Source organism: Ursus americanus, chromosome 2 (assembly GCF_024610735.1).
Source record: "Ursus americanus isolate L20-20 chromosome 2, mUrsAme1.1.p, whole genome shotgun sequence".
NCBI lineage: Eukaryota > Metazoa > Chordata > Mammalia > Carnivora > Ursidae > Ursus > Ursus americanus.
In genome coordinates, this window is record NC_142128.1 from 103,220,141 (window position 1) to 103,247,887 (window position 27,747).

Consider the following 27,747-nt stretch of genomic DNA (forward strand, 5'->3'; position numbering starts at 1 on the left):
TCTTAATTCTCTACGCCCACTTTGCCTTCCTACTCCCAACCACCCTCCCCTCTGGCAACCATCACTCTATTCTCTGTATCTATGAGTCTGGGTTTTGTTTTGTTTTTTAAGATTTCACACTAAGTGAGATCATGCAGTATTTGTCTTTCTGTCTGCCTTACTTCACATCATAATACACTCAAGGTCCATCCATGTTATTGCAAATATAAGATTTCATTCTTTTTCATGGCTGAGTAGTATTTATATATGTACTACTCATATGGCTGAGTTACCTATAAATCAATCAATTTTCTGTAGCCATTCATCCACAGATGGACAGTTAGGTTGTTTCCATTATCTTGGTTATTATAAATAAATCTGCAGTGAACACAGGAATGCATACATCTTTTTGGATCAGTATTTTCATTTTCCTTGGATAGGTAACCAGTAGTGGAATTCCTGGCTTAGGTTGCTCTCTTTTTTAATTTATTGAGGAATCTATACCTGTTTTTCATGGTGGCAGCACTAATTTACATTCCTACCAAAAGTGCAAGAGGGCTCCCTTTTCTCCATCCTGTTGTTTCTTGTCTTTTTGATAACAGCCGTTCAACAGGTGTAAGGTGATATCTCACTGTAGTTTTGATTTGCTTTTCCCTGATGATTAGTGACACTGAGCATCTTTTCATGTGTGTCTTCTCCGGAAAAACATCTATTGAAATCATAGGCCCGTTTTTTAATCATATTGTTTTTTCGCTACTGAATTGTGTTAGTTCTTTACACTTTTTCTTCCATTCAGTAGGTTGCCTTTTCATGATGTTGCTGGTTTCCTTTACTGTGCAGAAGCTTTTTAGTTTGATGCAGTTCCATTTGTTTATTTTTGCTTTTGTTGCCCTTGCCTTTGGAATCAAATCCAAAGAAAACACTGCTAAGACCAGTATCAAGGAGCTTATCACCTCCTATGTTTTCTTTGAGGAGTTTTGTAATTTTAGGTCTTACATTCAAGCCTTTCATCCATTTTGAGTTGACTTTGTATATGGTATAAAACTGTGGTCCAGTTTCATTCTTTTGCATGCGGCTTGTCCAGTTTTCCCAACACCATTTGTTAAAGTGACTGTCCTTTCCCTATCTCTATTCTTGCCTCCTTTGCTGTAAATCAATTGAACAAAAATACATGGGTTTATTTCTGTGTGCTCTATTCCGTTCTAATGATGCATGTGTCTGTTTTTATGCCAATACCATACTGTTTGATTACTATAGCTTTGTAGTATAGTTTGAAATCAGAGAATGTGATACCTCTGGCTTTGTTCTTCTTTCTCAAGATTGGTTTGTCTACTCAGGGTCTTCTGTGGGTCCATACAGATTTCAGAATTATTTCTAGTTCTGTGGACAATGTCATTGGAATTTTAATATGGATTGTACTGGATCTTCAGATTGCTTTGGGCAGTATGGACATCTTAACATTATTAATTCTTTCAGTCCTTGAGGACAAAATCTTGCTATTTCTCTCTTCAATTTTTTTCATGAATGTATTATAGTTTTCAGTATATAGGTCTTTCACCTCTTTGGTTAAATTTATTCTTGGGTATTTTATTCTTTTTGATGCAATTGTAAATAGGATGTTTTCTTGATTTTTCTTTCTGATACTTTATATTAGTGTATAGAAACACAACTGATTTTTACATATTAATTTTGTATCCTGCAACTGGACTGAATTCTAACAGTTATCTGGTGGATCATGTCATCCACAAATAGCAACAGTTTTGCTTCTTCCTCTCCAATTTGTATGCCTTTTATTTCCTTTTCTTGTCTAATCACTATGGCCAGGAATCGTAATATGATGTTGAATAAAAGTGGTGACAGTGGGCATCCTGGTTTTGCTCCTGATCTTAGAGAAAAAGGAGAACGATTTTTACATGGTCTCAAAGTACTGAACCCCACATTTCTCTAAATTACAAGGAAAAAAGAAACCTTTGAAAATATGAAAAAAATATGGCAAATATCACCTTACATGGGTGATTAAACAGAGTATCATTGACAGTTGGACAAACTGATGTTATACACCTCCCGATGTGATAAAATAGAAAGGCCACAACATTTCCTTTGTTAGTTTTCTTGTCAGATATGTTTAAAAGAGTATAACCGTAAGAAAAAAAATCAGTCTGGACTGTGGGGCTTTCTATAAGAAAAGCAACTTGGTCTTCTGAGAAATAGTGACGTAAGAGTCAAAATAGGGTGGTTATTCCTTAAAGAAGATAAAAAAATTATGACAACTAAATGAAATGAAGTAAGCTTGACTCTATCTTAGGTTAGATCCCCCTCCCCTTAAGACATTATTAGGGGAAATATTAATCAGTGGAAAATTTATTGGGTGTGATAACAATACTATGGTTAGGTAGACAATGCCTTATTAGGAAATACATGTTGAAGTATTTAGAGATGAAATGCTATTATGTTTGTGACTTATTTTCTGTATGGGTGTGAATGTGAGTATGTACGCGTTAGGAGAGGGTATGAGAAAGCAAATATGGTTAAAAACTGGTGAATCTAGGTGAAGAGTATACAGATTACACTCTTCTTTCAAGTTTTTTTTTTTTTTTTTAAAGTTATAAACATTTTCAAAATAAAAAGTTAGGGGGAACTGAAGAGAATGATCTAGTCCCGGCCTCCTTACAACACAAGAGATGCTTTTCCATGTTTCTAGCTAACCTCCTCCTTTCTCTCCCTTTTCAGAGGAAGAGTAGAACATACCACAAGGTGATCATACTAGTCCGCATAAAAATTTTGCTAGTCTTTTTCCAGTCAGTGGAAAAAGACTTGGCAGCCAACTTCTCTTCAACTTAAATTGCCTTTCCGATTTGAAAAATTCCACTGTTTATACTGTTTGCAACCAATAACTTGGTCTGTATACTGCTGATTTCCTTTTGTTCTGGATGCAGACAGCTCTACTTTAAAGGTGACCTTTTCTCTTTTTACAGTGTGAGCGTCTCTTCCAAAATATAGAATATTTTCCAAAAAGACATATATCCAAAATGGTTTGTCTGCAATAATCAAAGGGTTGTAAACTCTTAGTAAACTGAGCATATCTCCATTTATGTCTAATATCACTCAGCTTTAACAATTTATCTTTTAGTTGCACGCTAAATAGTTTCCCAAAAGTGCTTTTATAGTAAATTTCTATAATGGGAATCTAAATGTTTTATTAAGAGACAGAAAGGTTTTCACAAAACTAAAAATCATATATAACCAGTGACTTTTGGCCAGGGTGATGATGGGAATGCACTTGTCAGAGTAGGGAGCTTGAACTCAGAAATCTTTTATTTTCTGCCCTTCCACAAATGAAAAGAATCTCTCCCATGCTTAGAACTCCTTTAAGTTGCCTGGGTATGTACTCTAGTACTTTAGAGTCTGAAACTTCCCTGTATTTAAAACTTCAGATTCTAAAAAAGAAAAGGGTATGTTGTGACACATTTTTTGAGTTGGAAAACCTGTAAAATTAGAGAAACTTAAAAATGAGAGAGAGAGATGTACTATCCAAAAATTTGGTTGGGCCTTTGGAATTCACTATGAGACCTGATCTATATAAGCTTTCTCATGAAGTGCTGACACACTACAGTGAAAAATGAATACTGGATAGCTTTGCAAGTGCTAGCGTCGACCTCCACCCTTGGCTGCGAAGTTGGACAATCAGGTCAAGTGTTTCTGTTCGAGGTTTTAGGAAGCCTACAAGATGCTAGGAAAAGGCTGTCTTAACCCAAAGATATTCCTTTGCGGAGTATTAAACAGCAGACGCCTACCCCTCCGGCCATCATCCCCCCCCCCCCCAGGCTGTGTCTTAACAGTCTGTGGAGGCAGGAATTAATGGTGATGCTACTCATTGACTGCTAGCAGTGACAACGAGGGGCTCAATAGTTGTTTGAGTTTCATGTTTCTTTGTATTTTCCATCCCTAGAAAGCCCCCAGATTCAGAGGTAATTTCTTTGATTTTAGATTAAGGTAACTATTTACTAGCTGGAAATCTATTAACAGACAGCTTTATGGACCTTACAGAAATAAAAAGGATTATAAGGAATGCTACGAACAACCATAAACCAATAAGTTAGATAACAGATGGAATGAACAAATTCCTGAAAAGATACAAACTACTAGAACTGACTCAAGAAGAAATAAAAAAAATCTGAATTGATCTATAATAAATGAGAATGAAAGAAAAGAGAATAGATTGGTACTTTAAACCAACCACAAATAAAAGACTACAACCAGATGATTTTGGTGAATTCCACCAGACATTAATTTTAAAAATATTATTTATTCTAGAGGGAGAGAGAGAGAGAGAGCACATGCACAAGTGGGAGAAGAGGGAGGGGGTGAGGGGAGAGAAGCAGATTCCCCAACAAGTGCAGAGCCTGATGTGGGGCTGGATCCCACAATCTGGAGATCATGACCCGAGCTGAAATTAAGAGTTGGATGCTTAACTGCGTGAGCCACCCAGGTGCCCCTCAACCAAATATTTACACAATGACCAGTACCAATTCTTCACAAACTATTCCAAAAGACAGAAGGGAACATTTCCCAATTCATTCTATCAGGCCAGAATTAACTTGTCACCAAAACCAGACAGACATCACGAGAAAACTATAGACCAACATCTCTTACGAATATAGACTCAAAAATCCTCAACAAAATACTAGCAAATTGAATCCAGCAACGTATAAAAAGGACTGACTATACACCATAAGCAAGGGAGATCTTTTCCAGGAATGGAAGGTGGGTTTAATATTCAAAAAATCAATTAATGTAATATACCATGCCAACAGAATAAAGGACAAGATCCATATGATGATTTCATTAGATGCAGATAAGCACTTGATAAAAATCCAACACTCTTTTATGATAAAAACACTCAACAAACTAGGAATATAAGGAAACTTCCGCAGTCTGATAAAGGGCATCTATGAAAACATCATTCTTAATGATGAGAGACATAATGCCTTCTTTCCCTTTCAGATCAGGAACAAAACAACGATGTCTGCTCTTGCCACTTCCAAGATACTGTACTGGAATTTCCAGCCAGGGCAATTAGAGAAGAAAAAGAAATAAAAGACACCCAGACTGGAAAAAAAGAAGTAAAATTACCTCTATTTACAGATGATGTACTCCGGCATATCGAAAATGATAAAAAGTCCACTAAAGAACTATTAAAACTAATAAACAAGTTCAGCAAGATCGCAGGGCACAAGACGAACACACAAACATCAACTGCATCTCTGTCTACTAGCAATGAACAATACAGAGATGAAATTAAGAAAATTCCATTTACAGCTACATCGAAAAAATATCTAGGAGTAAATTTAACAAAAGAATATAACTGTATCTGAAAACGATAAAACATTCTTAGCAGTATTACTTCTAATAGCCAAAAAAGGGGAACAATCGAAATGTCCATCAACTGAGGAACGAATAGGCAGTGGTGTATCTACACAACGTCCTGCTATTTCTCGATAGAAAGGAACGGAGTACTGACGCATGCAGTGACACGAACGGACCTTGAAAGCATTATGCTAGGTCAGAAAAGACCACCTACTGTATGCTTTCGTTTACATGAAATGCCTAGAATAGGTAAATTAAAAAAAACCAGTATATTAGTGGTAACCTACGACTGGGAGCTTTGCAGGGAAATAGAAGTGACTGCTAATGGAATGGGCTTTCTTTTTAGGGTGAAGACAAATTTCTAATATGGTCTGTGATGACGGTTGTAGAACTCAGTGAATACACTATAGTCCAGTGAATTGTACACAAACAGTGAACTGGATGGTATGTGAATTAAAAACCTATTTAAAATGCTAGGAATACAAATAAAAGATGTACGTACTAACTTGTAGCAAACGGCAGAAGAGCCTACCATTTTCTAGCTGGCAAACTTAAACACAAACTGCTCTATAAATAACATGTGTCCCCCAAGGATAAATTTTCCTTTAAATACAATACATACTTAGCTCCTTTGAAAAAAAAAAAAAAAAAGGAAATTTGGCATTCTAGGAAAGTCTTCCCTCTGTTAGCAAAATGAAAACCAAGAAATTCGTGAAGAAAAAAGTTTCCATTTCCCTGTTCTTAGTCTAACAAATGGTCTAATATAAACTTTACTACGAGTGAAAGAAAATATAGATTATGAATGTGGGACTTTTGACCAAAAAAAAAAGACCAAAAAACCCCAAAAACACCAGTTAAAAATACACTAGCGACCTTAAAACATTTTCTGGTAACACCAAAGATGGTCCAATTAGTTCTTGCACTCTTACCTCCAAAACCGTTTAAATAGGTTACTTGTCAAATTCCAGACTGCATTCCTAATTCCAGACAGCTGCCTTCAAAAACATGTAGAAACGGGCCTATAAACAAATAACATATCAAGAACAGAAAACCCAACTCTAAACAGACGTATTCTGGTCAGCCACCAGAATGAACATATGAACAGCAGCATGTTGCTGCCAAGATTTTTAGAATTTACGTTATGAAGTAGATTCGATGTTTTTTTCTTTGGTGTAATTTTTTTCTGAATGAATTCGGAAGACAAGATGGTAAAGCCTTCCAGGGAGAACCGGTCATAGAGAGAGACGCCCTCCAAAGGCGTCTGCTCCGGTTCGGGCTTCCTCGCTCTATTCTAGAGCCCACGCCCGCAAGGCTCGATCTGGAAAAACTGGCCAGGCTGCTGGGGGAAGCCAGGCGTTTAACCAAGGTCAGCGTGCCTTGGCGAGTCCTCGAAGGCCTGCCCAGGCTTTGCACACAATATGGATGGTGCCTATTTTAAGTGGGGATTCAGCAGGATAACTGTAAACAAACAAAACCCCTTGTGGCAAAAGGGAGCCTTTTACAGAACGATCTCAGTTGTCAAACTTCCCTCACAGGGATTTAACAGCTACCCTCTCAGAGTTCAAGATTTTTGAAATTAATGGTAGTGTTTCCCAGTGCTTCTCCAACGTGGTTTCCATCCTTGGTCTTTACTTTAAGAAAGTATTTACTACCATCAACACATTTCACATGGCGTCTCTGGGGTGAAGTTCTCCCTACAAAGCTCAACAGAGCTTCTCGAAACCCATGTGGAAATTCCCGCTTTTGCAGAACACCAGAAAACACTGACATCGTCTAAAAGAAAAAAAATATATAAATATGCAACATGAAATCCCAGCCAAGAACACGCATGCATGGAAAACAAACAAACTGTGAGAACAGGCTACGGAATTAGCCGCGACTGGATGTTAGCGAGACTTCTGTGAATTGTTGCTGGATACGTCCTCACGGATTCTGTTGTCTAAATAGTAGCAGATGCCGGAGTCTACAGTGACATTCTTGGGGAAAATGGATAACGCAGAACGGTGTTAGCCCAAGCCCGTCGCTGGGCCTGGAGAAGACGCTTCCCCTCCCAGGGCGCGGGCGCAGGTGTAAGGGGACGACAAGCACTCGGGCCTGGTGTGAGAATCCCGGGGTTCTCCGGCACGACACCGGGGCCTGCCATCACAGGCCCGGCTGTGCGACAGGGAAAGGACACAGCAGCTCAGGCGCAGGCCCACGAAAGGTGCCTAGATACCCAAGCTTACCCAGTGCCGAGAAAGAGAGCCCCTCCGCAGATTCCACGAGAAATCAGACGTCTGCATTCGCAAGTTCGTTTCCTGTTTGATTCTTCTCAAGCCCTTCCTAGCATCCCAAAGGAAACCGTAAAGCTGCCAGGCGCTACCACAAAACCGTCTCTCTGCAGCCACGACACAACAGCAGAGCCACCACAACATCGCCACAGCAACCACCGCCTAAATCATCTACACCGAGGGTATCATTCGGCCCGCTTACTCAGAGGCTCTCCTTCCCCCAGGGTCTAACGGGAAGGCCCACAGTGTTCCTCTGTTCCGGGTTAGATCGCAAGGACGTGGCTCCTGTTATAACAACTTTACTTCAGACATCATCACTTGGATAAAAAGAAAAAAAAGAAAAAAAAAAGGTGACCCAAGTTAGGACAACTCACACGAGTTCAAGCATCTGGACTCCAGTGGAAAAGACAGTGGGCTGCGTGTCAGAGGAGCCTGGAGCTCTCTGCCTTGGTTTCCTCCTATACGTACACAGAATAACCTGTTTGAGGTACCCGATCGGTCTCAACAAGTGTTCGATTCCAATTCAGGTCCCGGAGCCGAAATGCGTTGGTTCGAATTCTGCCTTCGCTATTTGCCAGCTGCACAACCTGGGGAAAAGATGCTTTCTTCTCCGTCCTTCTCTATAAAATGGGGATGAGACACAGAATCTACCCCAGGGGACTACTGTAAGAATGAACTGAATATTTACAAAGACTTAGAGACCGAAGGGCCCGTGGTGAACCGTTAAGCGTTAGCAGTAGCAAACCCGTACATTTACTGACCACATGATCCTTTCCTACTATTTTTGTTTTACATACTGCGAAGGCACATGTAAATTAGCAGATCAGTTCCAGCTCTGTTAATTCTCGGACTTTTCAAGAACTTTTGGGAGTTGATGTCAAATTATCAAGAGCAGTGACTCATTAAACCGAACGGCAAACAATGGCAGAATTAATTGGTTTCTACTTTAAGACTCCTGCAAGCAATTATTTATATTCCTGAGAAGCACCGATTTGACTAAAAGGTCTCTGTAAGTGAGGCCGTGGTTTCACGGGATGCTTAGATACTCAAGCAAGAGCAAGGAGCTGAAGAGCTCACCCTGGCACAAGGCCTTGCACTTCCTAAGTAAACAGACGTGGGCCAGGGAAGGACCACTCACCCACACCCACCTCTTCTGACGCCAACTCCCGCCGCTCACGTTTATAAGGCTTTTCAAAGCATTTTAAGTATTAATATAAGGTAAAAAGGAAACACTTCATAGAAAAATGATCATCTTAAAATATGTGGGAAGGCAACAAATGCATAATAAATAAACTACAATTACTTTTCAGCTTGATCTTGTTTTAATGCAAAAAACTGGCCTTGGTATTTCCATTTATTACTTTAAAGCACTGTTTATAGAAGTGACTTCACTGTGGCATATTACAGTCATATATTAAAATGTTACATTATTCTTCTGATAGAGAACTTTCATTAAACTTCATTTCAGTCAGTGATTTGCCTTATCAACTTAATAAAATTTTATGTTTCCTGTTTGAAAGCAGCAATGACAATAAATGCGAGCTCTCTAGTCTGGAACTTAAAACATTTAATAGAACCACTTAGGTCCTGGGCCTGACTTCGTTAAAATGATCTCCATATAAAGTGTGACTGTTTCCCCTAAAAATCCTAGAAGCAGTGTTCATGTGGATTAAAGCAAGCGTTTTAGTTACTTCCCATAAAAAGGTGTTTAGGGAAAAGAGAAGGCATTTCAATTACGGAGTTAAAAAATTAAAACTAAACTCTGAGTAGTGGAGGCTGTGTGGTGCGGACTCACGGAAAACCATCCTTGCTATTCACACTGCTGGATGAGCTCAGGGGGTCTTTTTGGCACCCCTGGGTTGAGTCCCAGATAATCTTACAGCAAATGCTATTTAATAGCAAATCATGTTAAATGCTATCTATAAAGCCTGAGCATCGGGCTAATCGTAAAGTCGAGTCAATAAAAACTCACTGAGTGAGCGGAGATAGTCTAGTAGCTTCTCCAGATGAAACCACACACATCCGGGGCTATCGGTTCATCTGCATTACGCTGTAAGAAAGACGGTACCACGTGCAGATCCTATTCCATCACTATTTCGAAGATAATGTCCAATCTTTTCATTACCAGAGAATATTTTCTAAAATAAGCACATCACTCACTTTCTAGGTCTTAGGGGGAAAATATCTGTACGTAACAAAAACATTTTCATTATAGCATTATCTTTCAGTTGTTGATAACGTCATCTCTCCCGATTACAAAAGATTTGCCGGTATTTTTTTAGTCAATAGTGTTTCAAGCTTTGTAAATGTTCTGTCAAGTTTACTCTCTTTTTGAGACGATGTGACCAAACACACACGTGCCCTGAAGTAAGGGCAGGGGTGCTTCCCAGTTCCCTGGGACAGCCCCACTTTACATTTGTTTCCGCGGAACAGTTCAGCCCGCACCCTCCTTTACCCTTGAGTCCCAGTTTTGATGATAAATTTTAAGGTCAGCCGGAGGCTGGCCTTCCTGAGGACGGTACTTCGAGACGTAAGAGCTCCTGCACACTGTCCCGGACTCGGGAGTGGGAGTACACGAACTACGCACGGACAGCACAGGCTAAAAGCAAGGAAAACCTGGTGCTCTGCGTTTCGTCTGAAGCTCAAGTTTCCTCCTCCAATTTTTAAAAACAAATTACTGTGCTGCTCAAAGGCCGTGATTTTAGGACCCACCACAAGCTAGACACAGGATTGCTGAGAACTGCTAAGTTATTTACTGGAGAATAGAGTTTTAAAAGTCAAATCCCTGGCCAACCAAATGCCCCTTGAATATATTTAAGACCAAACCTATTTTACAGACCCTGCAGCTGCCTCTTGCAGTGATGAGAGCTCGACCGGCTGGGTTCTCGGTCCTGATACCACATCCAGACCAGAACACCAAGTTCTTGGCACAGCTTTCCTATCTGGCGCTTGCTTTTGGTTGTGCCTATGGTGGGTGTCAGAGATTTCGGTAAAATCTTAAAGCTTCTTGTAAGGCCCACCTGAACTTGACTGTCCCCCTGGATTGGGCTCTAGATGGAACAAGGCCGGAGACGGAGCCTTCGTGAATTCTGGATCCCCCGTGCTGCCTAGGGCATTGGATCACCTCGTGGACCACTCAGTCCCTGATGCACTGAAATGCAGCCAGGAGTTTGGAATGCTTTCCCTTTATCTTGTTTTTAATTGTGCTCCGTGGAAAAGAGCATCTCCATTCTTTGCGTCACTCCAGCAATACTTACTGAACACCCACCACGCGCCGAGCACTAGCAATACAGACGCAAACACGATGAAGTTCCCGTTCAGGGAGCTTGCGTTCTTGAGAGGTGTCTTTTAAACTGTAGGTTGCAACCCATCAGAGGACCCCAAAACCATTTCGGTGGGTTGCACCAGCATTAGGAATGAAATATATGAATGAAATACAATGGAAGAGAACTTATCAGTGGACATGACCCAGAGCAGGTGGTTCCTGAACCTTGGTTTCCGTCGCATGTGTGTATAATGGTATGATGTAAGAGGTATTTGGGTCGGTCCAGGATGAAACCTGAGACCCACCGTTCTAGAAGGGTCCCCCTAAACTGCACCTCAGTTTAAATCTCATTTAAAATGTTTCCTTACAGCAAAGCGATAAATAAAACAAGACAGACAACTTGGATTCAATAAAAGTCTGGGCACGCCTCCTATGTGTCAGGGACTGCTAGGCGCCAGGGACACAAGGATGATTAACTCACAGTCCTTGTCCACAAGGACCCCATTAAGAATGTAAACAGTCGATCACAATCTAGTGTTTAAACAGAAATATGTGTATATACAGTAAATTAAAAACTCATTTTCTGAATGCTACACTACCACGTCCTTTCACTTACCCTGTCTTTCTTCATGACGAGAGTGCATGTAAAATACATGAATCACTTTAGGGAGGTTCTGACAAGTCATTTGCCCATGGTCACCTGACGAGGGGCTGACGTGCAGAGCCCGGGTTTCGCCGTCCCCACCTACACGCTTCCTACCACAGGCTCTACGTCCAGCAGAGTCTCCCGAGCCCTTGCTCTTCTTCACACGATCTTGAAGCATCCCCAGCAACTCCCAGTAAGATGCAGACCATGACTATTAAGTCATCATTTTTCCTGAAGTGTGAAGTCACGGTGACCCCTCATGCACCACTACAAGTAAAAGAAATAGTTGTCACTCAGTCCTTGCCTAAATGTCATATAACGTGCCCAACTGATCACTAATTTAGTAATGCAGAGACCTCCTATTCTGGGAGCTGACCTTCACATCTGAGAGAAGAGGGAAAATCTAGAAGATACGGTCCTTCTGGAAACGAGAATTGCAACTATACTCCTGGACAACTGTTTTTATACTGTTCAGTAGCAAATGAGAGCACACGCAACAGATTATATTGAGAACTGGTGGAAACACCGAACGTGGAAAACTCTTTATCTGGTGGTTCAACTTATTGCTGGACAATGAGCCAGAAATGGTAACTACGTTATGGTATACAAACCAGTCTCAGGCCGTTTATTTTCACAATTTCCATAAATGTTTAAAGACTTAGAAATTAGTTCCATTAAGGTCATCTGGCTGAAAGGCTAAAGACCAGCTCTCAACTCCAACACTCAAGGGGGAAAAAAGGCCTTATGTAATGAACCCCAGTGTTATGCATACCCTACGATGGAGATTTTAGAGCAAATGTCAAACATACAACAACCTGCTTTTAATGCCTCAGTCTGGGCGGCACTTTGTTCCCTGAAGGAGAACACTCCTTGAGATCCAGTGAGGAAACCCCACAGGTGTTGCAACTGTGCGAAGGATAGAGACGGGAGCTCACTTCGCTTCTATAACCCGGCAAACGCCACCACGAACACACAGCTAACACTTTCTAGGGCTCATCATGGGCCAGGTCCCGTTCTATGCATTTCACGTAGGTTGCCTCAAGATCCGTACAATAACCCTAGGAACTGGGTGCACGATGGTTTCCATCTTAGCAAGAAACCTTCCCAGGTCACACAGGAGGTGGGATGCAAAGCCACGCGGGTCTGATCCCAGACGACACCACAAAGCTGAAGAACCGCATACACTACTTATGATAACAGACTCCAGACGGCAGATGGCAGGCCTGACCAGGGAGGGGACCATGCACGGCTTCTGGCTGTCCCTGCCTTAGTCGTGGCTCTCTGACACGCCAACACTCGTGTTCCAAACCAGTGCAGGGGTTTGGGGCTCTCACGCGCCACCTGACAGGCTAGGGAGGTCGGTCAGGACAGCAGCGCGGCAGGTCCCTCGAGGGGAGCAATGGCCATGAACAACAGGTCACAGTGGAGAAAGGAACTGTTTCAGGATGACAAGTCCCAGGGGAACGTCAGGGGAGCCCAACAGACCTTTTAGAAGTAATCACAATGTCCCAAGTTCTGGGAATATAGAGGGAGAGCTTGTCCCTGCTCTCAAGCTCCCCGCAGAGTGAGGAACCTCAACAGGTCTGCTGCTGAATTACTGTTTCTGCCCAGATCAAACAGCAACTGGAACGAAGGGGCCTCGGATACCACGGCTGGGGCCTGCTTCCTCGTCTGTCTTTCGAGAGTGACACACTTCTGAAGAAGCTGAGAAGACACAAAGCTCCGGCCTGAGAGCCAGGTACGTCTGGCGGATGGCCGGCGGAGATAACGCGGAAGGCACTCCACTCAGGCCCTCAGCTCAGGAGGAGGAGGGCCGCACCAGTACAGCACGTCTGCAAGCCAACGAGGAGGACAAGTCTGGTGGTGACAGTTCTGAGCGCGGAATCCTTGCATGGGAGTGCGGGGCTGGGCTCTAGCCCACAGCAGGAGGTCTGACCCTAGATAGGGCACACGGGGACAGTGGTGGCAGCAGGACGATCGGGTTCTCTGCAGGGCTTTTTTTTTTTTTTTTAAGTGAAATAAGCAATGAGGTCATCAGCGGAGAGTGGGAAATACTGTAGTTGTCTTGGAAAGTGGGAAAGTCAGTTAGCCAGAGAAATCGGGAAGCGGTGCCAGACAGCATTTAGGGTCCTCTTGGGGTCTGTGGTCAGGATTTTAAAGTGAGACCAGTCAGGCTGATGGTGGGGTTTTCTCTGGGTGCGCTCAGCTGTGGAGATGGGAGATGGAGAGTTCAATTCACCCAGGGCTGCCACAGGGAATGGCTGTAATGGTAGACTACAGAATCCCACTCAGATGAGGGTATAGTAAGGGAGCGATGATTTTAAGGTAACAGCTCACATGACTTTGGGGGGGTACCAAGTGTAAAGTTGGCAGGGCCAGCTGGTGGGCTGGAGACCCAGGAAGAGCTGATGTGGCTGCTCCTCTGGAGGCCGATTTCCTTCCTCCTTAGGGGACCTCAGTCTTTTCTCTTAAGGCCTTCAACTGATTGGATGAGGCCCACCCATCTTATGGAAGATAATCTGCTTTACTCAAAGTCTACTGATTTAAATGAAGAGACTTTTAACTACATAGAACAACCTGAGGGTTGCTGGAGGGGAGGTGTGGGGGATGGGCTAAACGGGTGATGGGGATTAAGGCGGACATTTGCTGTGATGAGCACTGGGTGTCATATTAAGTGATGAATCACTACATTCTACTCCTGAAATCAGCATTGCACTGTATGTCAACAAACTAGAATTTAAATAAAAACCTAAAGTTAATCACATCTGAAAAATGCCTTCACAGCACATCTAGACTAATGTTTGACTAAAACATGGGTACTAGCTTGATCTAGTCAAGTTGACACATAAAATTAACCGTCGCAGAAATAATCACAGATGTAGGGGATTTTTTGTTTCCTTTTGCTACTGCCCACTCATGAGTTCCAGAAAGCACAGAGGGAAGTTAGCTGGGGGACAGAGGGGCTGAGATTAGGACAAATTAATAGAGCAACAGCACTTTGCAGGGACGGGAGGAGGAGAAGAAATATAACGTGGTGGTCAAGGGCAGAGACTGTAGCGTCAGAGCTCGGGGTTCAAGACTGTGCTCCACCACTCACGGCATGACTCCGAGCAGCTTCTTCAGCTAAGCCTGTGTCGGCATCTTCAAAAGGGATAATATGAGGCAAAGGCTCATGTGTCGTAATCAAAGATAGTTCTTACCTTATGGGGAGACTCAATATTCTACATCTGTCAATTCTCCCCCAAAATTATTCATAAATTTAATGTCACTGCACTTCAAATTTCAGTGAGTTTTTTTGACAAACTGATTTTAAATTTTATTTGAAAAATTAACGTGTGAGAAACACAAAATTTCAAGACAGTAAGAGACACTTCCATCACCAGTATCGAAACATGCTGCAATACTGCAATTAAGCATCCAGTGATGGTGTGGGAAGAGACAGCTAAATACACAAGTAGCCCAGAAAGCCAAGTAAGACTTCTAGATCCAGGATAACTTAGTACAGGATGAACGTGGTATATGCCTCCAGTTAGCATGGGGAACCACGGTCATTCAATCAACAGTGCTGGGATAACTGGCTTTCCACTTGGGAATAAACGTGGAGACTATTTCTATAATTTTCAGACCAGGGAAAGCCTTTCCAGGGCTGACAGAAACCGGAAAGGTCATGAAACAACAACAGTTTTGACCACGTGTGATTTAAAATTTCTGAAAGGCAAAAGATACTCTAAATATACTTAAGAAACCTAATAGGGGATTTAATTTATTTACGGTCATTTCATGATTTTTTTACTTGGTTCTACTTGTCTTCATTCCACATTTTTCTTTTTGTTTTCTCTCTTACATTGTGTGAACTGTATTCTCTCTGCTGTTTCCCCTCTAGACCCAACTTTATCCCAACAATACTTAACGCTTATATGACAAAACTTGGCACATACAATTTTCCAATACCAGCCCAAACCAATTGCATCTGCTGACTTCCCTCCTCCCTCTCACCCAAGATTCGGTCAATATAATCTGAGACTTATCTTCTTAACATTGTGCTCATTCTCTGTGAAGAGTAATTCTGGACGCTGGCACTGGAACCATATATATGTAATAGGAGACAGCCCTGCTAAATGAGAAGTGGAGCCCATACCCTTTTCTTCTACCCTGTCATCACTCCATTCTTAAGGTCTGAGTCATTTTTCAGCTCCCCAAAAGGTGCCTGATTCTCTCTAGGTCCTTTTGCACAAGTGGCAACGTGAGAAGCCATAGCGTTCAGACAGAACTGTTTTCCCTTTCAATACTCTGTAAATAATACTCCATTTTATTTAGGCTTTGGTGTCATGAAAAAGAAGCCTGAAGTTAGCTTGATTTTGTCCCCTATCCTTAACATTTAAAAGTTAAATCAGGCTTTGGTTGAATGTTCTTTTTTTTTTGTTTAAAAAAAATTTTTTTTTTAGGGCTCCTGGGTGGCTCAGATGGTTAAGTGTCTGCCTTCGGCTCAGGTCATGATCCCGAGGTCCTGGGATTGAGTCCCACTTTGGGCTCCCTGCTCAGCGGGGAGCCTGCTTCTCCCTCTGTCTGCTGCTGCCCCTGCTTGTGTTCTCTCTCTCTGTCAAATAAATAAAATAAAATCTTAAAAAAAAATTAAAAAAAAATTTTTTTTAATTTACATTCAATTTAGTTAACATACAGCATATTATCAGTTGCGGGGGCAGAGTTCAGTGATTTATCAGTTTCTATAACACCCAGTGCTCATTCCACCAAGTACCTTCCTTAATGTCCATCACCCAGCTACCCCATCTCCCTCCCCCCTCCCCTCCAGCAACACTGTTTGCTTCCTAGAGCTAAGAGTCTCTTATGGTTTGTCTACCCATCTTTATTTTATTTTATTTTCCCTTCCCTTCCCCTATGTTCACCTGCTGTTTCTCAAATTCCACGACTGTTCCTAACTTTTAGCAAATTCTGCCAACACTTGATCCACTCAGAGTTCTCAGAGATTTTCTAAATCTTGCAATTTTCTCCCTAGTTTTCAATTAGGCAATGCTGCTCGTGAGCTCTGCGGAAGCTCTCCTCATCCCGGACTGCTCCTTCTTTGGCATCGCCTGCTCTGTTTTCAATGATTCTCGTGAACCTCTCTGAGACCATCAATCAGAAATTCCCCTCAAAACCTCGCTTGCTTCTTGCTGTACATTTACTTACGAGGCATGTGGCCTGACCTACCCTTTGTACTTGCGTACCCTCTGCGCCTGGAACATTCTCTCCCTACATAGCCACATGGCATACCCCCTTCACCTTTCAGGAATGCCTTCTTGGTGAGGCCTCTGGACCACTCTAGTGGGAACTGGAGTAGAAACTACACTACACCACCCTGACCTACACTCTCCTACCCCCTCCTCTGTTTTATTTTCCTGTTTAGCCCTACTGCCACTTAATATACCATATTATTTTTTTACTCATGTCTGGTATTTTTGCTATATGCATCTTGGCCATAGATATTTTTGCCACCAACATTTTTGCTGCATAACCAGTTGGCTGTAAGAAAATTTTGCCATAAAAGATACAATAACTGGATGACAGTCTGGGTTCATTTCTCCAAGGACGAATCAACTGCCCTTGGCAGGATTAACGTACCGAAGCTAGTTGTCAAGTTATTTTTCCATTAACAAAGCTCCTATTTTTATGTTATATAAATCTTAGCTAGCGATCTCTACGCTGACATGCAGACATGGTGGTCTTAAAGATAGTGGATGCGAACAACTATATATATCGACTTGATAAAAAATATGGTGATGGAACCTACTGGAAGTGAAATACAGAGTGGAAAGCCGGACTGCACACTGTACTGTGCTCGGACATGAGAACATAGTGGTTAAAGTGGTAACAAAGCTCGGTCACAAACGCATTACAGCCTTAGCACTTCTTCCACACCTCCCACAGCCTCTGGAAGGTCTCTCAATGAGCATGTGACAACACGCCAAGGATCCAGCGGCGTAGGAGGCTTGCACAACGCAATGCAAAGCTCAGTTCCAAATATGCATCCTGGCATTTGGAAACTGATACCTCTCTTAATGGAGGAAGAAACTTTCGTGAAAGAAGCAAAACTGTGATGCTGAATCAACAGGCAAAAAGAGAGAAAAGGACAGCCCTACAAATGAAAGGCTTCAAAGACAAGAGCCTCGTACAATCCCCAAAATCAAATCAGTTGTTGGCACAATACTGCCACGAATCTACACGCGTTTACACGCACTCAAATATGTTGGTGCATTTCGCAATCAAGTCTTTTAATTTTGTTATTCGTTTCTCATGATTAGGTCCTTTCAAATGAAAGTCCCTCTTTTTTGTGATTTTTTTTTAGAGCAAATTGCCTTACAGTCAATTACTTCTGTGGCAAAATGTTTGTGGCAAAGATGTTTATGGGGAAACAACCTAGAATCATATCTTACTTACTTTTTAAGTTTATTCTGTTAATAGATGGCTCAGATATATGGGCTTGGAATTAACCTATTTAACTACTTGCATATATTAACTATTTGCATTTTCCGGGTAAAAATTTCAAAAAGAAAAAAAAATCCCATTTTCATCATCGGGGAAGAAGAGAATATGGAAATAGGAAAGATGCCAATTCTTCCCCAGTTACTTTAAACTGCACAAGAACCCGTGCAATTCCTATTAAAGCAACACCACTTGACAGACTACTGGGTGTACGTCCAGAAGAACTGGAAGCAGGGACTGAACAGATATGTGTACACGTGGTCACAGAGCAGCATTATTCCCCATCGCCAAAAGGAGAGAGCAACCCAGACATCCACTGACACATGAACGGATAAACGCAATGTGGTGTATACAGATGTACACAGCAAAACATTCGGCCTTAAAAAGGAAGGGGACTCTGACACATGCTACAGCCTGGAAACCCTGAGGATACCATGCAAAGGGAAATAAGTCAGTTATAAAGAGACAAGTACTCCAGGATTTCACTTCTACGAGGTGTCTAGCCAAATTCATGGACAGCAAGTAGAACGGTGGTAACCAGGGGGCAGAAGGGAAGGGGAGTTTAATGAATACAAAGTTTTTAGTTTTGCAAGATGCAACCGTCCTGGAGATTGGCCGCACACCACTGTGAAGGTACACTACTGAGCTATACAGCCAGGAACGGGTAAGGCAGTAACTTCTCTGTGTATTTTAACACAATTAGAAAAAAAAACCTCCAAAGTGACAAACAATGTACGGAATTTTTCAGAGAGCCTAGAAAAGGAAATGAGTAATAGCCAAAAAAACTTGGGAAAAAGAATGAAAGGAAACTGGCCCAGCCATATACTAAGATATGCTGCGAAATTACAATAATTAAAATAGCATAGTCATGAGACTCACCAATTCTGCGTGGGGCAAGAATTTAGTGTTATGACAAGGATGACGTCACAATTTAGTGAGCAAAGACTTTTATTTCAAATAATGTGGGGTCAGTTAGTTTTCAAGTTATTGTTTTGGGGGGCCAATCACAGTCATATACTCAAATCCGTTTCAGATTGAAACATAAATGTTATTTTCATGTATCTCATTTCCCTTTATTATTTTTCTGCCTTTCTTATGGTTTAAGGTTATTTATTTTGGCCATCTTCCCCTTCCATTCTGTTCACCAACTGGGTGACATGGGAACAGCGCTGCCACTTTGGAATGTAAATACTCCCATAGAAAATCAGTCAACAGATAGGAAGTAAATGTATATCCCGTTTTAAGGAAAAAAATGTAGTTAATGGAAGAATGCACCTAAAATAGTAGGCTCTCATGGGTATTTAATAGTATTTAATTTATAAGTTTGACTAAATTCTATTAACTTTATCACAAATGTGATGTTGGGGTGGACAGACAGTATACCCCCCCCCCAGTCTGAAGGGCCTGTAGTCCCCAACACGCTTGGACCTTTAACATCTGAGTCATAGCTCCTTGTAAAAGGTTTCCATGATTTATTTATTTTTTTTAAGTTTTATTTATTTAAGTAATTCCTACACCCGCCCTGCGGGGCTCGAACTCACGACCCCACGATCGAGTAGTTGCACGCTCCTCTGACTGAGCCAGCCAGGTGCCCCTCCAAAATACTTCACATTTTCCACTTTAAGTGACTGAGTTAATACTTATTCCATGCCAAGTCAAAGGACTGCTAAGAGGTATTTCTGGGTTTACAAAAGACCTTTCCTAGGTGGTGTGATAGGGAAAATGACTCCTTAAGGTGTCTCTCTACAACCTAGTTTCCAGAACTTGTGAATCAGTCACTGTGAATCATGGCAAAGGGTCTTTGCAGATGTAACTTAAGACAGAGACACTTGAAGGTAAGGAGATTACCCCGGCATGTCCTCCTGGGTCCCCTTTAACGACAGGAGCTATGAGAAGTGGAGAAGTCCCTCTGGATGGAGGCAGAAGAGATGTAGCAGAAGGGGAGGTCGGAGACATCTGAGGTGAGAGCAGGACCCAGGCACCACTGCTGCTTTGAAGGCCAAGGATGGAAGCGGCTTTAAGCAGCGGAGAAGGGCTCCCCAAGCAACTGCATTCTGGCAACAATCTGGATGAGCCTGGGGCAGGTGTGCCCCGGTGATTTCAGCCCCGCGAGACCCGGAGCAGAGGAGCCAGCGCGGCCCAGCTGCACCTGCGACCTACACAAGCGGGAGATACGCGATTCACGTCGTTTTCAACTGCTACGTTCTTGGCATTTTGTTATCGCTGCAACAGAAAACAAATACCGAGAGAGGCTGAACTCTTTTCTCATACGTACCATGTGAGGAAAAAGACAAGACGGCGCCACGGTAACGCAGGAGGGCGGGTTCAGGGCTGCCCCTCCCGCTGTTAGACTCACGGACTCCCCGATTTCAAGTCGAGTAGCGGGGCACTGGCCCAAGCGGCACAGGAACTGACGGACAAGGAAACGGAGACGAGCTCCTCTTGACTGGTTAACCTGTGTTAAGATTCTGACAATGTTTTCTGAAAGATTATCTTCCAAGCAGGGGCCACTTGTTTTGGTTTGTCCCTCACAGCTGTAAGATGACCGTCACAGCACCAAGCGTAGCGTCCTCGTCCAGCAGCGCGTGAGGGCACAGAGGCGAGCAGGGCCTCTCTAACTAAAAGGAGTGACGCAGACCCGACTCCACAGGATAAACCCACTGAAAACGTGGCCTCGGTCTAGGCCACAGTGTGGAAAAACCAAGAAACAAAACAGAAACACCTGTGTCAAAGAAGAGTATCTGATATTTTTCCTATCCCCTTCCCATGACCCTCCCCCTCCAGCTGATGGTCCTGTCACAATAACCAAAGCTACAATCCAGTAACAGGCTAGGTAAAAGTAGGGGAACAAATACAGAAACAGGTATCGGGCACAAAGAGAACGGTACTGGAAGATCTTTTTGGGCTATTTTTAAGTACTGGCACCATTCCTAATAAAACCGCCTGGTTAAAATCCCATTCGCTTGGTAAACGCTTACAGAACACATTCTCACGACGGCTCCTGGTCTAGACACTGCTGCCAAGGAGCCCGGTCTAGCGGGAGGCACGGAGCTAAGGCACGTCGGAAGTAGTGAGGGCAGTACGGTGAGGGCACGGAGTTCACTCAGGCCTGACGACTGCGGCCTAAGCTACAGGCAGGAGGGGCCGGAGGTGGCAGCTGCCCGGCGCGGGAACAGGACATTCCAGGTGCCACCCGCATGAGTAAAGATACTGAGGCGTGAGCCCTGACAGTACAGTCTGTTCACAGAACTAAACAATTCCACGGTGCGAGCATGAAGTGTGTACGCAGGGATGGAGAGTAGTGGGGGACCGGGAGGAGGGGGGCCTCCAATAGTCACGTAGGGGTCCCAACATAAAGGGCTTTAGCAGGTGACGGTGAGGCCGAGGAACGGCACGTCATTCACATGTCAGGATATCACTTTGGTAGCAGAAAGGGAGATGGATCAGAACGCAGTAAGGCCAGAGACTGAGCCCAAGGGAAGGCTATTAGACAAACAGAGATAATGAGGGCCCGAACTCGAGAAGCAACAGCGGAAATGAGCACGAGGTACCCAATTTAAGGAATGCCCAGACGGTAAGGTATGTGACAGACGTCACGGGCTCCCAGCTACTGCCATTTCCAACTCCCGGCCTTCCTGGCCCCAGCTCGCTGCTCGGGCGCTAGGCGCTCTCCAGCCACAGGTGAGCCCAGCCCCAGCCACTCCTCGGGAGGGGAGGGGGGCTCCGGCAAAGCCCCTTCTTGAAAAGGAGAAAAAGGCCGGACTCGCCTCTGTCTCCCTTCACGCCCTGCTGAAGGACGATTCTGCTTGGTGCCGGGAGGGTCATTTTGCAACTAGGAGGGGACAAACCCGAACAAAAGCCAAAAGGGCGGGAACAGCCAACAAGGTGGGGACAGAAAGCAGCGTGGAAAGACGGTCTCGGTCCCTGATGACACCCCATCCCCCCCCCCCCCCCCCCCCCGCTGACTGCTGACCTAACCCAGGGATCGTTTATCTCCAAACTCAAAATAAGTACCCTTCCAGCTTAAGCTACGGAGGGTCAAGCTATTACTTTCAGACGGAATCAACCAAACTACAAGAGACAGGGGCCTGGTGATTGGACTCTGATAATAAAGAAGGCCTTGTAATAAAGAAGAATCGATAGTTTTACTCCCAGCATTCTGGCTTGGGAAACTAAGCAGAAGGTTATCAAGACAAAAATTATGACACAAGAGTGGGGGTGGGGAGTGTCTTGTCTGGGGGAGTAAAGGGCAAGTCTGAGCTGGGGAGAGAAGGGAAGGGAAAGAGCCTGTCCCTGGGCCTGCTGATTTAGGTGTAGAGGATATTTAGATGCATCTGGAACTCATGTAAAAAGTCTGAATTAGATGTACAGATGTGTGCGACGTCAGGCCCTCTCGCACGTGTGCCCTCACATGCTCTTAGGGGAGTCGGACGGAAGCGGGATGGTCAAAAGGAGTATGGACCCAAACTTCCCTATTCGAAGAGTCTTAGTGGTTTTTTCTATTAAGGCTCTGAAGATGAACAGATACTGTTTGAAAATAGGAAGAAAGCTGCTTACTGAATGAGTCTACAAATATTATCATTTTACTGCATATTTGTATTTTACAAAAATTCATTAGTACACGAGAGGATCTGAAACGGCACAAACTCTGGGTCTCTGGCAAACGAAGTCCTTGTGCGAGAGCGCCTACACCAGAGACCGTCCCAGCACCCGAAACCCAACTGAATCACCTGCTTTACAACGTCTGCCAGTGAACTAGGAGTATCTGAATAACCTCATTCCAGGACCCGGAAATAACCCAGGGCATGTTTATGGGTGGTAGATTACGCCCAAGTACAAAGAGGACCATCATCATGGAGAAAGCAGCAAGCAGTAATTTAGCAGCACTTTGTAAGATCAAGCAACCTTTTAAGGATTACCCTACCCCTCCATGAGAAGAAGTTAATACAGGTGACCCGATACAATTTCTCTCTGACGTGTGGCGGTTACGGAAGAACAGAGGTATCAGCAACTCCCCATCTAGGGAACAGGAAAAACGCAGTCCGCGCTGGAGCAGGTGACAGTCTCCCAGACAGAGAGGCACGAGGACACATGGCAAGCGGTCCCTATAAACAGTGACTGTAAGTGCAAACCAAAGGTTGATTACGATGTCTGCGAAGCCTGGACCGGACAGACTGCTAGACGAGGCCTGTAGAGACAACAGCGATCCCCATCAAAGGTACCTATGACGCAAAAGCAGTGCTACCAAAGGTAAAAGAGATTCACCCTTGACATCAAGCAGAACTGTTTCAAAACCAACCCAACTTGAGAAACAGGCGTAAGAGATACGATCTTGCACCTGAACACACTGCTCTTAATTCAAAACGTACTCTGATCGCCCTGCTGCCTACCATGAAAACTTTAGATGGTCCCCCTGGTTCAGAGACCAGCTCCCCACCCCCCAGCCCTTGTCCTAGCCCCAAACTAATAAAGTTCTTATCGACCTTTCCGTTTTCATGCATGCTACCCCAGCTATACTGGTCCAACCGATCTTTCCCGGTCCGACCTGCGCTCTCCTCCTGCCACACGGCTCCCGCTGACTGTTCTCTGCTTACAGAGGTCCCTATACCTCTCGGCAATCCCCGATCCTACAACCGCATGTGGTCTCCTCCTTTACATCCTCTTCTGCCATTCCATCACCAAAAGCACACTACTTTGTCCTGAATCGTTACTACTGCTGTACCTCGCCTATGATATTCTAAATTCCTCAAAGAGGAAGGAGAATTCATTCGTTTTTGTGCCTTCACAAGGTCACAGGGAAGTAACTGCAGGTTGCTGAATTAGTGACATGGAACAGCCATTGCCTGAAAGCCCTCAAAAGAACATGCAAGGGCAAATTTGTTAGAAGTCTAATAATTCAACTATTTACCATTCTGATAGACATTCATATGCTCCTTCTCCCCCTATTGCTAGGCAAAAGCAATTCATAAGAAATAAACACAGGAATTACTCAGTAGAGGAGATAATGAATCAGACTTCAGTCTAGAAATTCTAGATCCTATTTTTACTTATCTGGGCAGGTTTAATTTATCCCTTTCTCTACCTGCCTCCACTCTAAGTACCTACTTTACAAAAGTGATGTAAGGAATAAGATCTTTATTAAACAAGTTAGTATTTTTAACATCTTTCAGAATACTCCTCCCTTTGAAATATACTGGTTTAAATACCACCTCTAGCTTTTCCTACAACTACCACAATTAGCAATGATTTTTGTGATTCATAGATTACCTAAAGTGTAAGGAAGCCCATTATATGCCAAAGGATGCATTGGCAGTTTTATTAAAAAAGCCGACGTCTCTCTACCACTGCTTTCAGATTTCTTTTAGTCTACGACCCTCTGGCCAAGGCATAACCCTAATTTATAAAGGTGTTTAATAATCCAGAAGGAAAAGCAGGCTGTGCGTTCAAAAGCAGGACATATGCTGTGGATGTTTTGTAATAGTCTTCATGAATAAACAAGAAACCAAATGCAGATCAATGAAACAGTAAAAAGGTAATAAAAAGTCTAACAATAAAGGCATCCAGTACCATAAAAAGCTGACATCTAGAGAATGATTTCTAACCAGTGACACAGGCCAAAGACCTTATTACCAAGTGCCTTGCTTTTCTAGGCCCTCCAGTTCTACTCTTTAATTTTTTCTCCATGTTTCACTTTCTTCAGTACGTTAATCCACCTCCATCCACCTCCAAACCCGAACCTAACTCAACTGAGACCTCGCCTCAAGCCCGGGGCAGTCTCTATCCCATCCTGACATAATTCCCAGATTAGGGCACCTGAGTTCCTTTCTACCCAAGAGGTTACACTGTAAATTTAGAAATGTATTGTCAAAGCCAGGGAATAAAAAGTTTAGATCTGCGAGTGAGAACCCTGACTCCTGACATCCAGCATTTCAGCTCTTCTGCATCTTTAAGCCAACAAAAATAATGAGGAGGACTTCTTCATCTGCCAGTCCACCTACAAGAGATTTCAAGCATCGAAGGCAGAGGTAACTCTTTCACAAAACAAAAACGCGTCAGCCGAAGGCAGACCACCCCCGGCACGCATCTGAACTGCATCGGCAATCCCGTACCCCGGACTTCAATGGCAATCACGTGGCAAACCAATCCTTGGACTCGGTTCCGTGTGCCTGCAGTCCTCCGAAGTTAGATGACCTCATAACCAAGTTCTCCCCTTCCCTCTGCTGTGGTCACGTCAGATACCTGTTGCATCACCTGGAAAGTGGTCTTCTGAGGCTAGCAGAGGGGCCCCACCAGGATCTGCACAGAATCCAGCTGGGCGGGCTCAGCTGGAGCCTCGCTCACGGTAAGGAGGTTGCCTTGGAGGCAAAGGGGTACTAGCTCTGGTTCCCCTTGCACGAGAGTCTAGCACACGCACCGACAGCGATGACTTTCGGGACTTGGAAGGGCTGGGGAGTTTCTGAAGACTCGGGCAGAAAGAGGTGTGCGGCTGGGAGAGGCGGCAGAGCTGGGAGAGCGGGCGCTCGGGGACGAAGCGGCCCGAAGTCCGGGGGGCACGAGTGGGCGGTCGGACCCGCGACGGAAGCTTCGCCCAAAGGACGCCGCTCGGCCGCCGAGGTGTCGGGCCCGACGCGGGCTCCGGGCCGCGCAGGGGGCACCGCCGAGGCTCCAGCCGCCCCGAGCCCCGGCCAGAGCCCTCGGGCGGACCGGGCAGCACTGCCCGTCCGCCGACGTGAGCGAGGAGTGGAACAGCCTCCCGCTCCCCTCCCCCACCCCGAGAACTAAGCTGGAGGCGGAGACGCGAGGCAGGAAGTGTAGGGGCCGGGGTCCGAGCCCCGCGCCGAGCGGCCGGAGAATGCCGGCCAGGGTCGCACTCACCATGTCGTACACGTTGAGCACCACTAACTGGTTAGCCCCCATCCTCCTCCCCGCGGCCGCCGCCTCGTCCTCCAGCCGCTCCGTCTCCGCGGGGCCGAGGCCGCTCCCACCCCCGCGGGCACTTCAGGGGGCCAGAGCCGGGCACTACGCGCACAGCCCGGCCCGCGGCAGCCGGCGCGGGAGCATCGGGCAGCCGGGCCGCTCCCGGGCGCCGCCGACAGGACCCTCTGCGCCGACGGGGCCGGACCGCTGGCGGGCCCGCTCCGGCTCAGGCGCCTCCCCTCGGCAGCGGACACGTGGGGAAAGGCGGGGCCTGAGCGGGGAGGGGGGCGGGCGCCAGGCGCCCCGGGGGCGGGGCCGGCCCGGCGCGGGGGCTGAGCCCGCCTGCGCTCTGGCTCCGCGCGGCCGCACCTCGGGACCTAAAATGGCGCCTCTCCACGCTGGAGGAGCGGGGTCCCAGAAAGACTACAGTTCCCGGCATGCAGTGAGGACTCCCCGGCTCCCCGCTCGAAGCGCTGAGGCCCAGTCTCCACGACTACGGCTCCCAGCATGCCGCGGGGGTCCCGCTCCTTGCAGCTCCAGGCCTTCCCGGGAGACTACAGCTCCCAGCATGCAGTGCTTGGGATCCGCGCCGGTCTTCTGCAGTCCGCCCTTGGCGGCAGGTGAAGTCCTCTACCTTCAACCCTTCTTCGTCGGTACTGCTACTGTTAGTTTCTGTCGCATTGAGCCCTTTGAAGCCAGCGGAATATGTCAAAAGGCCGTAGTGACCACCCTGTTGTCCAAACCCTCCTTGCCTTTTCTTTTTTCTTTCCTTTCTTGTTTTGCACGTGGAGCGGTGGGGAAATAGAGGAAGGCAGGTTGCTGTGGGGGGAGGGACACACTCAATATGAAATCTTACATTTTATGAAACTATCTTGCCGACATGAGAAGACAGTGCAGTACTCACAGATTAGCATAACCTTAGGGCACATATTTGTCGTGTGCCTGCCATATGCCCCACAGTGTTGCAGGTCCTGGGGAACACCGTCAACGAGAGGAGGAAGGACAAATATGGGTGATATGTGCTTTGCAGAGAATCAAAATAGGATGAAGTGATTGACAGCAATCTTAGATTAGCCGCAGCTGGAAGGTCTTGGTGACGACGTTTGGTTTAAATTGAGATTTGAATGGCAAAGATCCGTTTGGACAAATATCCCATCAAAAGGGATATCAAAGCTAACATTCAGGCAATTAGGAAGCTCTTACACAGTGCGTGCCAGAAGGTGGCTTGGTTATTGCGAGTAGTGGGGAACACTGAGAAAATTCTGTTTGTAATATTTTGAAAGTGGAGCCTACAGGGAGTTACTAATGAGTTGAGTGTTGTGTTTGTTAGGGAAAAAGCATTCAATGGTAATTTCTAGATTTTTGACTTAGATTCTTTGGGTAGTAGTGCCATTTAATAAGATGTGAGACTTGGGAAGAACAGTTGGGAGGAGGGAAATCAAGAATTATGGTTTGGCCATGTTCAATTAGAAATGTCTTTTAGGGGGCGCCTGGGTGGCTCAATCGTTAAGCGTCTGCCTTCGGCTCAGGGCGTTATCCTGGCGTTCTGGGATCCAGCCCCACATCAGGCTTCTGCGCTAGGAGCCTGCTTCTTCCTCTCCCACTCCCCCTGCTTGTGTTCCCTCTCTCGCTGGCGGTCTCTCTGTCGATTGAATAAATAAAATCTTTTAAAAAAATAAAGGCTTTTAGGCATCCATGATATCAGGTAGGCATCCGATAAACTGAAGTTGTGGCCATTATAAATAGACTCTCAAGCCTTGGGACTGATTGGATGACTTAGGAGAGAATTTGTAGCTAAAGAAAGAAAGGGGCCAAAGGCAAAG

General features: G+C 44.8%; 1 protein-coding gene across 2 annotated transcripts in view; it reads right to left on the bottom strand.

Moving 5' to 3' along the window:
• The window catches only part of DESI2 (desumoylating isopeptidase 2), a 51,021-nt gene extending 24,842 nt beyond the window's left edge, over positions 1-26,179 (bottom strand). The window contains exons 1-2 of one of the 2 annotated variants that reach the window (XM_045796232.2): positions 25,883-26,179; positions 6,276-6,365 (exon numbers count right to left, since the gene is read on the bottom strand). Coding sequence is in view for 1 of the 2 variants with exons in the window: in XM_045796223.2 (XP_045652179.1) it covers positions 25,883-25,924 (42 nt within the window). In the remaining variant the exon portion in view is untranslated. The remainder of the gene's footprint in view (positions 1-6,275; positions 6,366-25,882) is intronic. The other variant, XM_045796223.2, reaches the window with a different exon arrangement.
• Positions 26,180-27,747: the final 1,568 nt, after the last annotated feature.